Source organism: Gopherus evgoodei, chromosome 12 (assembly GCF_007399415.2).
Source record: "Gopherus evgoodei ecotype Sinaloan lineage chromosome 12, rGopEvg1_v1.p, whole genome shotgun sequence".
Taxonomy (NCBI): Eukaryota; Metazoa; Chordata; order Testudines; family Testudinidae; genus Gopherus; species Gopherus evgoodei.
This window is the reverse complement of record NC_044333.1, coordinates 19,301,689-19,316,854: the sequence shown is the minus strand read 5'-3', so window position 1 is coordinate 19,316,854 and position 15,166 is coordinate 19,301,689. Positions and strand designations below refer to the sequence as shown.

Genomic DNA, 15,166 nt, shown 5'->3' with positions numbered 1-15,166 from the left:
GAGAAGGCCACAGAGGGGCAGAGACCATTTGATGCTGGTCCCTGTGTCCATTCCATCTGTCCCCCCGCGGTGCTGGAGAATGGTACCGGGAGTCGTATCGGTGCCGGGAATGAGACTGGGAGCTGTGACCGGCGCAGTGCTGGGAGGTCGACCGGTGCCTTGAATCGCCGTGCCGAGATCGGCTGCGAGAGGTACGGTGCCGCGAGTGGTGTCTGGACCTAGAGAGGTGCCGAGAATATCTGGTCGGCGACCAGGACCTCGAATGGTGCCACGAGTACGACCGGTACCTCGATGGGGAGCGGTACCGGGACTGCGAGCAGCGCCGGGACTGGCATCGATGACGGGACCGAGAGTGCCTGTGGGACCTGGATCGGGACCGGCGACGTTCAGTGGTACTGGGCGAAGATGGTCTCATGAGGGCCGGCTTGCTTATTGACTGAACAACCCGCACCAGCGGTGCCGGAGATTGAGGCAGCTTAGGGTCTGTCAAGGCCATCAAGTCCTGTGTCATGGAGAACGTCTCTGGAGTGGAGGGCACGATAAGCTCAGCCACGGCGCGTGCCGGGGAGCTGGTAGGCACCGGACTCGACAGCTCTTGCGAGGCCGGAATCAACGGTGCGGAGGACATCGGTGCCACGGCAGTTGTCAATGCCGGGCGGTCCGACTTAGCTAAGCGCTCAGACTGCGGCGTAGATACAGTAGCCGCAGGAGGCTTGTGCTTCTTGCTGCTTGGTGAGAGAGCGCGGTGCCGGGCAGGAGCTTGGGCAGGTGATGGCTGATGTCGAGGAGCTTTCATTGTTGGCGTGCGCTCTGGTGCAGAAGAGGCACTTGTTCCCGGTGCCGCAGGCGGTGCCAAAGACGGAGGAGTCAGCACTGCCTCCATCAAGAGTTGCTTCAGGCGAATGTCCCACTCTTTTTTAATCCGGGGCTTGAAAGCCTTACAGATGCGGCACTTGTCCGTGAGATGGGATTCACCCAAACACTTGAGACAGGAGTCGTGAGGGTCTCCTGTGGGCATCGGCCTATGACAGGCCGAGCATGGTTTGAAGCCCAGTGAACTGGGCATGGGCCCCGGTACCAGGTGAGGGGAAAGGGCTAACCCCGATCCCTCTTAACTATATACAATAACTACTACAGAACTAATAACTAAACACTAACTATACTTGTATGAAATCGAAGTATATACACAATACAATAGAAACGAGCGAATCGCTAGAGAGGTGGAGGTCAGCTAAACTGCACTCCACTGTTCCAACGACCGACACGGGCGGTAAGAAGGAACTGAGGAGCGGAGGGGTATATATCCGGCACCATAGCGGTGCCACTCCAGGGGGCACCCTGCCGGCCCACCGAGTGTTGCTAGGGTAAAAAACTCCGACGAACGTGCACGCAGCGTGCGCACACCTAACTGGAATGGATATGAGCAAGCACTCGAAGAAGAAACATGGATTAAAAGTTACTCATTTACATTTAGGCAGGTGTAAAGATTTTCATAGAACAATGAATGGTGGTAAAGATTATTTTTGATCTCTGAAAGACTTTCTCTCTCAACTATTCAGGGGAAACTGACATTTTACTAAAAAAAATGTGCATCACTCCCTCATACAATGAGTACTATAGAAAACTAATTTTATTAGTTAATATGTGTAAAAACAGGTTCATGCTCCCCCAGGTACACAACACCACTCTCCCAAACAAGGTGTTGTAGCACAATGCTAAATCCAAGGAGTAATATCTGGTAAAAGTGTTCACTGAGCTCCAAGTTGCTGCTTTATCTCTCTCTGATATGGGAACTGGCATAAGGCATGCCACTGATGCTGTGATGGCTCTTGTGGAGTGGGTCTTCAAGCCATGAGATACTGGTTTCTTAGCTAAGATGTAGCAATGTTCTAAACATTCTTTTAGCAGAGTATGAAAGTTTCTGGTAATGTGTTCTCTCGCACCTCTCCTCATATACTAAAAAACGATTGATTACTTTTTCTAAAGAGCTTGAGTCTTTTCCAGGCAAAAAGTTTTTTATTAGGTCTTAGGGCCTTAACTGGCTCCAGGTCTTCCAATTACCCTGTAGTAATCAGGGCCGTCCTTAGGCATTGGCAACATAGGCAGCTGCGTAGGGCACCTGAAAATTTGGGGCACCACTGGGTCTTAGTGTCCACCCTCTTGTTTTCCTATCCCTGTTCTGACCCTTCCTGCAGGCTCCCACAGATGGCTGCTCTAGCCTGGTGAGTCTTCCTTGGGAGGGAATCTAGTAGTTAAAAGTGAAAAAACCTCCAGCCTGCCAGACCTATTAGCACAACATTGAAACTGTTAAAGAGACATTCAAGGGGTAATAAAGCCATTTAACAGGCATTTGCCAACCCCAAGGTATATACTGACAGGTTTCAGAGTGGTAGTCCTGTTAGTCTGTATCAGCAAAAACAAGGACGAGTCTTTGTGTCACCTCAAAGACTAACAAATTATTTGGGCATAAGCTTTTGTGGACTAGAACCCATTTCATCAGATGTCCACGAAAACTTATGCCCAAATAAATTTTTATACTGTCAGTTTCTGACTTTATTGACAAAAACAGTTGTGCATTAATGTAATATTTACACAGAACATGTCAGTCTACAGGACCTTAGTTTAAAATTTGCTTTAAAAATATTTCATTAGTGAGTTGGTGAAGATTATAAAATCACATTTCTAAAAAATGCTTGCATAGAGTTTTAGACGCACAATCATCTTTAGCCTTAAATGTGTGGATCTTCACACATAGTTTTTTAAATAAATCCTTCAAAAGACCTCCCTTATCTAAAATACACATTTTAATTACTATAGTTAAAAAAAAAAGTGCTTCCAAGTCTTCCTGTCCTTTCTGTCCATCCCTTCACCACCTCTCCCCCCACACCCCACTGAAGAGAGCCCTTAAAGGGACAACAGTCCTTCCATTCCAGATAGCTGGACAAAGAGTTCCCTTTCTTTACTTCTGACTATCCGACAAACTAGTTTTAAAAGAACCCTCCAGCAAAATCAGTAGCTTAGTAAGACAAAATCCTTGTTATACCTAAAATCTTTGGAAACATATTTTTTTAAAGTTGGTGAAATTTCATAACCATGTCTCTTGTTATGGAGGTCACACAAAGTAAATTACTGTTCCCTTTTTCTAAAAGCAATGAACATTGTTATGAACACACTAAGCCTCTCTGATTAATTTAAAAGAATGTCTTTGTTTCAGTGAGTTAAATATGTAGTAATCTGGAATGCTGGCTTAAGATTTGAGTACATTTAAAATATAAATTGAACTTAGAAATACTGATGAAGAAAATGTAAAACAGAGAAGAGCTGCATCATGTATTCCATTATATGTAATGTTGTATTCAGCAGGACAGCTGACTCACCCTTACTATGAAGTTTTTGCAAATAAATCTCTGACAAACTTCAGGGCATATCAAAAAACCTGTGACTGACATTTTTTTTCCCCAAATTTTAGTGCTTTTAATTAGGTACTTTCTTCATGTCCATTCTGCATGAGGGAGAGTGCATGGAAGTCTCTGCGGGGAACTGTGACTCTCCGCCACCATGAGGCAGGCTGGGCATCTCATTATCCTTTGCTGTCAAGTCCCTCCTCCCCCTCCCCCACCAGGCTGTGAGCTTGGGCTGCCATCTGGCATAGGGGCACCAGTTTAATAATACTGCGTAGGGCCCCATAAATCCTAAGGACAGCCCTGGCACCACATGTGGGCATCGGTCTATAGTATGACTGCTGGGCAGGTGTACCAACTCTTCAAGCCCTTACAGGGCTGAGTGCCCAATACGGTCTAGGTCTCAGGGCCAAAGGTTAATATATTCATCGACTTTACGGTCAGAAGGGACCATCATGATCATCTAGTCTGACTACCCGCACTTTGCAGATCACAAATCCTCACCCACCCACTCCTGTAATAGACCCCTCACCTCTAGCTGAGTTACTGACATCCTCAAATCATAATTTAAAGACTTCATAATTTAAAGACTATAGAAAATCCACCATTTACTCTAGTTTAAACCTGCAAGTGACACATGCCCCATGCTGCAGAAGAAGGCAAAACCCCCATAGGGTCTCCCTCAATCTGACCGGGGGGGGGAAAAATTCCTTCCCAGCCCCAAATATACCAATCAGTTAGACCCTGAGCAAGTGAGCAAGACCCACTAGCCAGAGACCTGGGAAAGAATTCTCTGTAGTATCTCTGAGTGCTCCCCATCTGGTGTCCCATCACCAGCCACTGGAGATATCTGCTGCTAGCAGTTGCAGATCATATTGTAGGAAGTCTTATCATACCATTCCCTCCATACACTTATCAATAAAATGAGAAGATTTTTAAAATTTGCACAACTTGCAAATACTAATATCCTAGTGGTACTTACAGCAGACTGACAGGATACTAAATATAGCTTTACAAGATACACCTTTAATGACATGCATTTTAAAAATTCCTTTTACTGTGGATTAGATTTCATGACTATCTCAGTAATCTGAGTTTATGGAGCTTTTAAAATGTGGATTGTAGGGATTTTTTAAAGTATTACAGGGACTCCTGAGATGCTTTTTTCTTTTCTGGTACTATGATAGCACAGAGGACTAAGCAACAGAGTGTGTGTGATATTACAGACACATTTTAGAAAGTGATGACAATAGATGCATTGGGAAAGCAGTTTGGGAAGGAAGGATTTTTGTATCACCTGTTTGAAGGTCTTGAAGAGATGGACTGTAGGAGGATAACGGAAACTAACACAGTTGTCTGTGTAAACGGAGCATTTGGGGGTCTCTTTCTGGCTGTATACCTACTTTACGCTGTAAAGAGCTACTGAATATGTGGAATTGATTCTTGCTTCCTGTTTCTCTCTAGCCTTTTTGTTGTGTGATAACACACAGTAATTAGGTAAAATTATGTGTTTTATGTATTACAACTTATTATTAAATCCTAAAGCACATAAATGCAAGAAGTACATATGTATGAAGTACAACATTTACATTAGAACATAAGTGACTGGGCATAATGTCTTCTGGAGTACTGTGTGCCAACTCTGGTTTCTTCAGCTGGTGCAGACTATTAAAATCCAGAGAAATGGGCTAGTCTAAATACTATTACTCTGCATGCTGCTATGGCTGTGTGGGTCATATTGGGACAGCATTACTGTGACAAAGAACTGGAGATACTGAGCAGAGAAACGTGTGACAGCCACAATAAAATGTATTTACAGTTTTTTGCATTAAAATTAAATGGGTCAACAACTGCTTGAGTGTGAAGTAGCTGCTACGGGCGAGGCATACACCGACTACCTGAATGGAGAAGGGCTTTGTCAATTTGCTATTATCAATTTCAAAAAAGAAAAAGAGAAGACTCAAAATACAGATCTAAGGAGAACCAGAGGAATATTTTCCAGCCAAAGGTCAGTTCATCTCCCAAAATTCCAAGCATATGAAAGGGAACTGCTGGTTGTCTGAGGAAGCAATCAGTGAAGTTGGCTCAAAGGCCTTCAGAGAGGCTTTCATAGATCTGCACTGAAATTTAACAGTATTAAATAGTGCTATAGTTTCCCCTTGACCAGAATATGGAGGAAATATCCAAATGAAGAAATAAATATGAGCAACTTGCTGATACAAGTAATGGAGTCTTAAGAATGTGGAAAGATATTTTGTTACAGCACTAGACTCCCTACAGCCAACACAAGTAGGGCTGGGTAAAGGGCAAGGAAATTTGTGTGGGACACTCTCCTCTATTCCCCCAGTATGGGGGCTAAGAGCTATGTGCTGACATCAGAAAAATTAACTTCATCATGGTGATGCAGAACTCCTTGGGGAAAGAATAAACGGAGTTGGGGGGGGAAGGAAAGAGGAAAGAAGCCATAAAGAACAAATGGGGAAGAGATTGAAAGGAGAAAGAAAACAAAGAGAAAAATGACAAAGTGGTTGAGGAACAGAGAAAGGAGTAAAAGAAAAGATGAAAATGAAGGGAAGACGGGGAAAATAAGATAGATTTAGATAAGGTGAATCTTCACTAACTGTAAGTGTCTTGGAAAGAAAAGAAAGATGAAAGAAAGGGAAATTACTGGGTGGTGAGATGGATTCAATATTCAGAACAAGGACAAAGACATCAAACCTCAGCACTGACAGAAACAAATGGAAGAAAGAAACCAGACTGCTGAACTTTGGAGACTGGAAAATGAGCTAAGCTTTCCACAAGTCATAATGGAGAGTGAACTCCTATTTAAATCACTGTTCAGGTGCTCACTGAGAACTGAGGATCAGGCAGGTGAAGGAGATTCCAATGTGAGCAATTCATCAGACTGAAGCGGTACAAGTTCAAGAAAAACTTGCAGATATTCACAAATAAATAATTTCACCCTCCCAGAGTTTCCCAGTCCCCAGGTCTACCCCTACACCGAATTATTTTTCCTGTTAAATAAAAAATAATTGTATTGCATTGGAGAACCCCACTATTAACGTTAATTAAGCTTGGAACATACACGACTATTGTCAATATAACAGATGCCTCTAAATCAATTGCTTCTCCAAAGGTAAAAGATCTCCTGGTGATCTAGAACACTGAAGCAAGAAGTCCCTTTTTCCCTCAACTTCCCTGTGCACTACTGCATGTTGAGCCACAATCTGGCCATATGCTATTATGGATTTTACAATTTTCATGCAAAATTTAAACCTTTTAAGAAGGCAAATGCTTAGTAAATATAAAATTAACTATTCATTTTATAAAGAAGAGATAATCTAACACTAAAACAATTTCATACACATTATTCTAATCAATGGTGTAATTTTTAAAATTGCATGAACTGATATTTCGATATATGTTTCAACAGTGTTTTTACTTGTAGCTTCATATATACTATACCTTCCAGAAGTATTCCTTAGTATGGCAAGAGCATCTGGGTAGCCATCCATATTGTAATCTCCAATGTGAAGAGTAATTGGAATTGAGGATTGATTGTTTTTATATGGCACAAAACCCCAGAGCGTGTCCTTATTTCTGAAGTCCTGTAACACTGGTATCCACTGAAAAAGTAACAAGTAACTGGAGTTAGAGGTATACGTTTTATTTGCTAAAAGTATCTGACGCAACTAAACAGATCATCATTTCACATCTACGACTGTTCTGCCTGGGGCAGGGGTGTAGGAGGGGCTGCGAAGTGCAGACTCTGCCTGCCTGCCCTGACCCCATGCTGATCCTGGAAGCGGCTGGTTGCTGGCATGTCTCTGCGGCTCCTGGGGGAAAGAGGAGCAACGGGGCTCTGTGCCCTGCCCGCACCCACAAGCGTCGCCCCTGCAGCTCCCATTGGCCGGTTCCTGTCCAATGGGAGCTATGGGGATGGTGTTGGGGCAGTAAGGGAAGCAGTGTGGGGCCAGGGCAGGTAGCCAGTCTGCCTGAGTCCTGCTGCACCACTGGACTTTTAGCAGCCCAGAGATTGCAATCAACTGGCAGAGGCTCCAGGATCGACAGGTTGGTGAACACTGCTGGAGAGATTGTGTTCAAAGTGTGGCTGAGAGAAGGAAGTGTAATAGGAGTTCTGTTGCATGCCAGTTATCCCTTGATGCTGGAATGATTCCTTGAGCTGAAATCAGACAGACACAAATTTCAGCAATCCTAAAGTTATTCAAATTTGCACTGGAGCGAAAGGAGTTCTAAGACTGGGAGGAAGCATAAAAGGGACAGATGTTTTTGTCTTGCCACCAGCACAACTCAAGAAGACCCAAGGATTAGACCTATGGTCTGAAATACTGTTTTGTTGTTTTGTTATTGTTTCTGAATAGAAAATGTTTGCACATGCTATTTACCAAACTGGTGGTATCATGAAGATATACAAAACTATTTATGATTGCCTAAATAAAAGGGTGGAAAAAAAAACCACACCAAAATGGAAATCAATAAGTAGATTCCTGTTGTGTTTTTCAAAAATTGTTGGCATCCATATACTAATTTGTTTTGATAATTATTTTTTTAGTTATTGTAAATAGCTAGACTTTTGAAAAGTCTAGGACAATGTATCTGAAAGAGAGAAATAGACGGCATTAATAGACAGTGTAATTCTCTTAAGGGAATTACATGTGTACGTCAAAGGAATAACAGATTCCCTAACATTAATTTGTCAGACATAAAATATCCAGGTACTATGGTGCAAAAGAGTATCTTAAAAAACCACTGTTCAAGTCAGAACAATAAAGAATAATACAATTTTTATGTCACATGGCATCATTCACTCATATAACCTTTATGGCAAAAAACCAAGTTTCTATAGCTGTAGAAGACCTATCATATACATTTTCTCATACTTGATGTGATTTTAGAGAAACTAAGGCATTTATACTCATTACAGTACCTCATTGAAAAGAAACTGCTAGGAGGAAATATGAATTATTATTCTGTTTTCACTCCCACAGGAATATTACTTCATAAACAGTAGCCTTATAAACTGCAGGCTCTGTTTCCAATGGGTGCATATATTCTAAATTACAGAACACAAAAACATAAAGTACTTTTATACAAGTCAATAAAATTAGCCTATTGTTTTCTTCTGCCAGTGATGACACAGCAGATTATTATTATCATTATTTACCATTTTAGCAGAAAATGGTCTAAGGGTTTTTGGTTGATTATTTTATTACTGTAAGACTGACGTGCAGATTGACTGATGTAATGAGGACATTACAATGCTACTGAAAATCTTCCGATTCTATGATTTCTGTTTACAATGTAGGAAAATAATAGAAGGCCTCTGTCATAAACACATAGTTAAGGGTTAATGTCTCTTTTACCTGTAAAGGGTTAACAAATAGTGAAGCGGACACCTGACCAGAGGACCAATCAGGAAACAAGATACTTTCAAATCTCGGTAGAGGGAAGCCTGTTTGTGTTTTTTGGGTTTGGCTTTGTTCTCTCTGGGTCCTGGAAGGGACTAGACGTGCAACCAGGTTTCTTGCCAATCTCTCTGCTACAGTCTCCTATATATTCAGAATAGTGAGTATTAAGGAACAGGCAGTTATAGTCTTTTGAATTGGTTTTCTTTATTTGCAAATGTATATCTGGCTGGTAGAGTTTTAATGTGTATTTGGCTGAAAGTATTTTAAATTGTATTTCTGCTGGAGGAGGTTTTTTCTCCAGATTCTATAAGATGACAGACCCTTTAACTTTTACCACCTAAATTACAGAGATAACTTTTACCTTTTTCTTTCTTTTTTTTATTAAAAGTTTTGTTTTTAAGACCTGTTTGATTTTTTCCCCTTGTTGAGGCTCAAGGGAATTGAGTCTGTACTTAACAGGGAAGGGGAAGGGAGGGGGAAGGGGGAATCCCTTTGTTTTAGATTCACGGAGCTTGAATCTGTATTGCCTCTGGGTGAGGGAGAAAGGAGTGGGGGAAGGGACATTCCTCCCTGTTTTAAGATTCAAGGAGTTTGAATCACGGTAATCTTCCAGGGTAACCCAAGGAGGGGAGGTCTGGGAGATGCAACGGTGAGGGAAGGGGTTTACTTTCCTTGTGTTAAGATCCAGGGGGTCTGGGTCTTGGGGGTCCCCAGGGAAGGTTTTGGGGGGACCAGAGTGTATCAGGCACTGGAGTTCCTGGTTGGTGGTAGCTTATCAGATCTAAGCAGGTAATTAAACTTAGAGGAATTCATGCTGGTACCCCAACTTTTGGACTCTAAGGTTCAGATTGGGGAAAGACACAGCAGATTATTATTGTTATTTACTATTTTAGCAGAAAATGGTCTAAGGGTTTTTGGTTGATTATTTTATTACTGTAAGACTGACGTGCAGATTGATTGATGTAGTGAGGAAATTACAATGCTACTGAAAATCTTCCGATTCTATGATTTTTGTTTACAATGTAGGAAAATAATAGAAGGCCTCAAAAAAGGAATGCATATGCCTTAAAAACAAAATAAAATGCAAAATATTATGAGATAATAAAAGAGACTTATTTCTTCAATTCCTTTGTTAATTTCCACCATATGGCATCATTGGCACCATACTGTCCTAAAACAATTTTACATTCAAACATTTTCAGTCCTGTATTTTATACGAGGTATTTACATTTTACATGCTTTAATTTATTCTAGGCAATTCATAAAATTTAACTCTCAAACTCTAAGAGTGTATATTATATATTTTAAAGGAGTAAACAGGACAGTGAGGAGTCTGGTGGCACCTTATAGACTAGCAGATTTATTTGGGCATAAGCGTTTGTGGGTAAAAAACCCATTTCTCAAACTCTGTGCATCTGAAGAAGTGGTTTTTTTTACCCACAAAAGCTTATGTCCAAATAAATCTGCTAGTCTTTGAGGTGTCAACGGACTCCTTGTTGTTTTTGTGGATACTGACTAACACAGCTACCGCCTGATACTTAACAGGACAGTGGTTTAGTCTAAGAAGGAAAATGGATTTACTTATAAGGAATGCTCTGTGTTTTCCTGTTCATGAGCAACTATTAATGGCAAAATATCTATGCTAGATGCTAAAACAGAAAGATTTGAAAATAATAAAAATTCCAACCACATTTTTTTTGTCATCCCTGTTTTCATGAGCACTTTACATAATTAAAAAATAATACCTAGGGTACAATTTCAAAAGGTGTCTCTGTGACTTTGTAACTTAAGAGAAGCACTACTGAAACACAGGATTTCAGTTTTGTGAGAAATCTGAGTTTTTTGTTTGGTTGTTCTGTTCTGGAACTCAACAAAATATTTCAAAATTTTCATGACCTGGAATCCCTGGAAAAATTCATTTTGGAAACACATTGTTTCTGGACCAAAATATGTTTCCTGGGCTCAGGGCTGGCTCCAGCATTTTTGCTGCCCCAAGCGCCGGGGGGTGGGTGGGGGCGGAGAAAGAGCCACGATTGGCGGCACTTTGATGACAGTTCTACCCCACCGCTTCATTCTTCGGCGGCAATTCGGCAGCAGGTCCTTCCCTCTGAGAGAGGCTGAGGGACCCACTGCCAAATTGCCGCCGAAGAGCTGGACATGCCGCTCCTTTCAGTTGGCCCCAATCACCTGCTTGCTGTGCTGGTGCCTGGAGCTGGCCCTGCCTGGGCTAGGAGCGGCTGACCGAAACTGACATTCTTGTCAGTTTCACCATTGCTATTAGTTACCTAGGCAAACAACACAGGGAGCCAGCTGGCCCAGGAGACTTGAAGCTTTGGGGTCTCTGGCCCTGGAACCTCCGGACCTCCAGGCTTTCAGCTCCATGGTAATAATCCTGAAAGCTCTTGAGTGTCCCCCAAGTTTCTAGACTCCCTACTTCCAGGCACCATAGAGACAGCCATCTAGGTTCCGAGAGCCAGGTTTCCTAGGGTTTCTGGAATTATCAGGATCCGGCCTGCACAGAAGCCCTAGCATGGGGTGGGGGGTGTGGCTATCCCAGAACTGCAGACCCTAGATGCCTGGGTCCATGTCTCCAGGGCAGTTCACATGGCCAGACTCCCCTGTTGAGCTGCCAGGGAACCAGGAAAGTTTGCTGAACCTGACTGGATTTGTAAGAAATTTCAGGTTCAACAAACGTGCTTTTTCCAACAGCTCTACTTTGGCACCTAAATCCCATTTCCAAAAGTGACACAGGATCCTAAATCTCTTTGATTTTCAATAAGGCTTTGGCTCCTAAGAGCCCAAATCGCTTTTGATAATGGGACTTAGGTACAGAATTGGTCACCACATCTCAAAAATGTTATTGCAGAATTGCAGGGGGTGCAGTGTAAAAATGCACATCTATGATTAAAAGCCATTGTTCAGATGTGTAAATGGTGCAAAACATAAAAATTTAGCCCCAAATATTTTGCTACTTTGTGATAAATGTAAAAACTGACACATCCTTTAAAAACTGATTATTTAAACAGGATACCTCAAATATTTCATTCTTTTCCGTATAGTCTATGCTAATGAATATTTTACATTAAAACAACTCATTTATTTAATGGGCATAAGAGATTAAATACTCATTTGATTAATTCAGCCTGAATTTTCCAATTTTTCAACCAAAAACTGGTCTTTAAAAAGCACCAATGCTACTACATTGCTCAGTTCAGGCACCATTTTGAGTGGGTGGTATGACACTGGTAACCAAGTGTCACCTCTGGCCAACGCTGTAGACATTAGCTAAGAACTGACAGACTTATAGCTGGAAACCAAACCAGCTCCCCTGTATGTTAGTTTTGTACAAAATAGGCATTAGTCTTATAAGAATGTATTTAGCGTTTAGACTGAAATTTTGTAAGTTGCTGCACGCATTAATCTCACTTGTAATGTCTGTATTCCATGCTATACAGAAATACGTGTGTTTTGCTTTATAACTTTGAAAATGTTTTTTCTGATGTAGTGAATCCAGGCACAGGAATTGTCTCCCCCCCCCCACAGCCCATCCAGGAGAATTAGCATAAATTAAGTGGGCCATTATAAGACAAAAGCTTTGTTAATTGCCCCATCTACCCATGGAGAAGTACATGCAGAAGGCCATTTTATCAAAGGTATCAATTGTATTTTTTTCAAGTATTTTTTCTTTTCACTAAGAAAAAAAGATGTCCATTGTAAACAGTTTTCCTTTCCTTCCCCCTTTAAAGATCTATAGATTGTATTCTATCAAGAACACGACTTCTAACCAATTATTACAGAAAAAAATTTCTTCCCTTCATTAGAAGCTAATAATGCAGGAAATTTGTTTTGGATTTCTTCTGAGTTGTGTTTCTTATTCCCTACATTAAACAGGGTATTCAATTTTGTCTCTGCAAATGGAAGCTCAGCATACCTGAGTCAGTCCTGGTTTAGATAAGTAGATGACACTTTTTTGACAAGTTACATCAGCGCAGGCTGGCAGTAAATGTTCAGTTTGCCCATCCCCATCTGCCAAAAAAGAGAAAAAAACAACTTATCAGCTCATTAACATTTGCAAAATCAAACGTTCTTCTAGCAGAAAATAAAATGAACTGTGCATATATAATAGCCTGTATAAATCTTGATAAAACATACAAATTAGACAAGTGTCAAGAAAAATTAGAATTTTTGAAATACTTAATCTTGTCAACATGTCTTTTGTTTGACTTTTGTTTGAACCTGCAACTGCATTTCTCTTTGTTAAAGAAATTTAATTTTGATTCATTATGCAGAAAAGTTCCAGTTTCTAATCTTAAATGTAAAAACACATTTCAACAGAATGAAAAAAGAGTTATTGACATTGTCCTCATAGTTTGCCTTTGAGAATGACTAGTTTTTACAGCAGTCCATCTTTACAAAGAATGCATTTCATTTTTGAAGTGATTTCTGCTGTGAATGATGCACTGGACAGACAGACATGCAAAAGTGTGTGTATATAGACACCTACATGTCGGGTAAAGAAATAAAACAGTGCTCAAGTTACATCGTTACAACAGATAGCTGCTCTTGGCTTCTATGTGAATTCAGACTTACCTTGTGCAAGTTCACAAATCTTCAAGAATGTCACTTTTCACACATTTGTTCCATACATTTCCAAGCACTCAAAAGTAAAATCATCCCATTTTACATATTTAACCTTATGAAAGTTACCCTGAGACCTAGGCTAAATTGAGTGAATAGTTGAGCATGTAAACGTGTGTACAGACCTCCAGACAGCAATCTTGCAGACTTAGCCCTGGTCTACACTACAGGGTTAGGTTGAATTTAGCCACGTTAGGTCAATTTTATAATGAATGAGTCGACACAAGCAACCTCGTTCCATTGACCTGAAGGGCTCTTAAAATTGACTTCTGTACTCCTCCCTGGCGAGGGGGGTAATGCTAAAATCGACCTTGCCGACTTAATGTGCTTAGTGGGGACATACATAATCGACTGTGTAAAATGGACTTCTATAAAATTGACTTAATTTCGTAGTGTAGGCATATCCTTACAAGATAGAAACATTACAGAGGGATACCACTGATACCTCCTTAGACCTGGCAGAATGAGCTGTAAGACCATAAAGCATGAATATCCAACAAACAGAACACATCTCAATGCACAACCTAACTCACATAGACAAATGCTTTCTGCTGATCTTCAAAAGATACTGACTTCCAGATGTCCTAGCCCTATCCAAATAAAAACTTAAAGCACATAGTAAAATACCTCTGAAATAACTAAAAAATTATCTACAAACTGAAGCCTGATAAATCTCACAATACTAAAACTTTAGAACAGAATTTAGCTATTTCACTGACCATAAATCAGTATTACTGCAGATCTAATTTAACAGGCATGAAAATAACAATTCCAATAGTTTAACTACGTCTTTTAGTTTGCCTTTACATCTTAAAGATGCATCGATACAAATGGTAGACAATGCTGCAGCCTTTCCATTATGCAATTAAGATTTTTAGCAGGAAAATTACTTTATTTTATTAAGGAAACATTTGATAACGGAATGGCAGTTTGGGGTTGATTTATTTACATTTAAACCTTACCAGTGCCACATTTTAATCATGCACGAAAGGTTTACATTTATATTTTCAAATAAGTAAATGAAGCTCTGCATAGTATACCATTCTAGGAGAAAGCAAAACAGAACAAAAACATTCCACTATGTTAATTTGGATCAATTTTCCCCAAATGACACTTATGTATGGGGGGAAAAAATCACAAAAAGTAACAACCCAAAAACCTAATACTTCACTAAAACACAAAATGTACACATACAGAAAGTCCATCCCAAAACAAAATAAATCCAACTCTCCCACTTCCCCCCCAATCAAATAAAAGGTGTTCTCACATGGACAAGATTAAATATATGTACAATAATCTATAGGCCACTCAATGTAAACCACAGTTTGCTTTCATATAGATTCATGTCTGTGTAAATTGAACCAACACTGTGTTCTACATGTTCTTTGAATTAAAATAAACTAATGAATAAAAGGAAACCAGAAAAAATGCTTGTTTTTAACTGTCAGAACATGAATTTTTAATTATTGCTAGACACTAGCCAAAACTAGAACCCCAGTTCTTAATCCCTTTTAGTTTTTATGGTTTGGCGGACTGGGAACCATCCGCTGATACATTTTAGTTGTGTGTAAGATTAAATTTTGAAAGTGGTTCCAGTTTGCATATGGTGAAAATTTCATCCAATGAGATTTCAATCCAAAACTGAGGAAACCTCATATTAATCAGAGTTGGAGCCTTAATTCAGTTTGGAGTCCAAAC

At 40.5% G+C, this 15,166-nt stretch overlaps 1 protein-coding gene across 1 annotated transcript in view; it reads right to left on the bottom strand.

The window, feature by feature from the left end:
- The window catches only part of ITFG1 (integrin alpha FG-GAP repeat containing 1), a 187,414-nt gene that overhangs the window by 88,413 nt on the left and 83,835 nt on the right, over positions 1 to 15,166 (bottom strand). Inside the window, exons 9-10 of the mRNA XM_030581828.1 lie at positions 12,762 to 12,856; positions 6,867 to 7,027 (exon numbers count right to left, since the gene is read on the bottom strand). Of these exons, the coding sequence (XP_030437688.1) occupies positions 6,867 to 7,027; positions 12,762 to 12,856 (256 nt within the window). The remainder of the gene's footprint in view (positions 1 to 6,866; positions 7,028 to 12,761; positions 12,857 to 15,166) is intronic.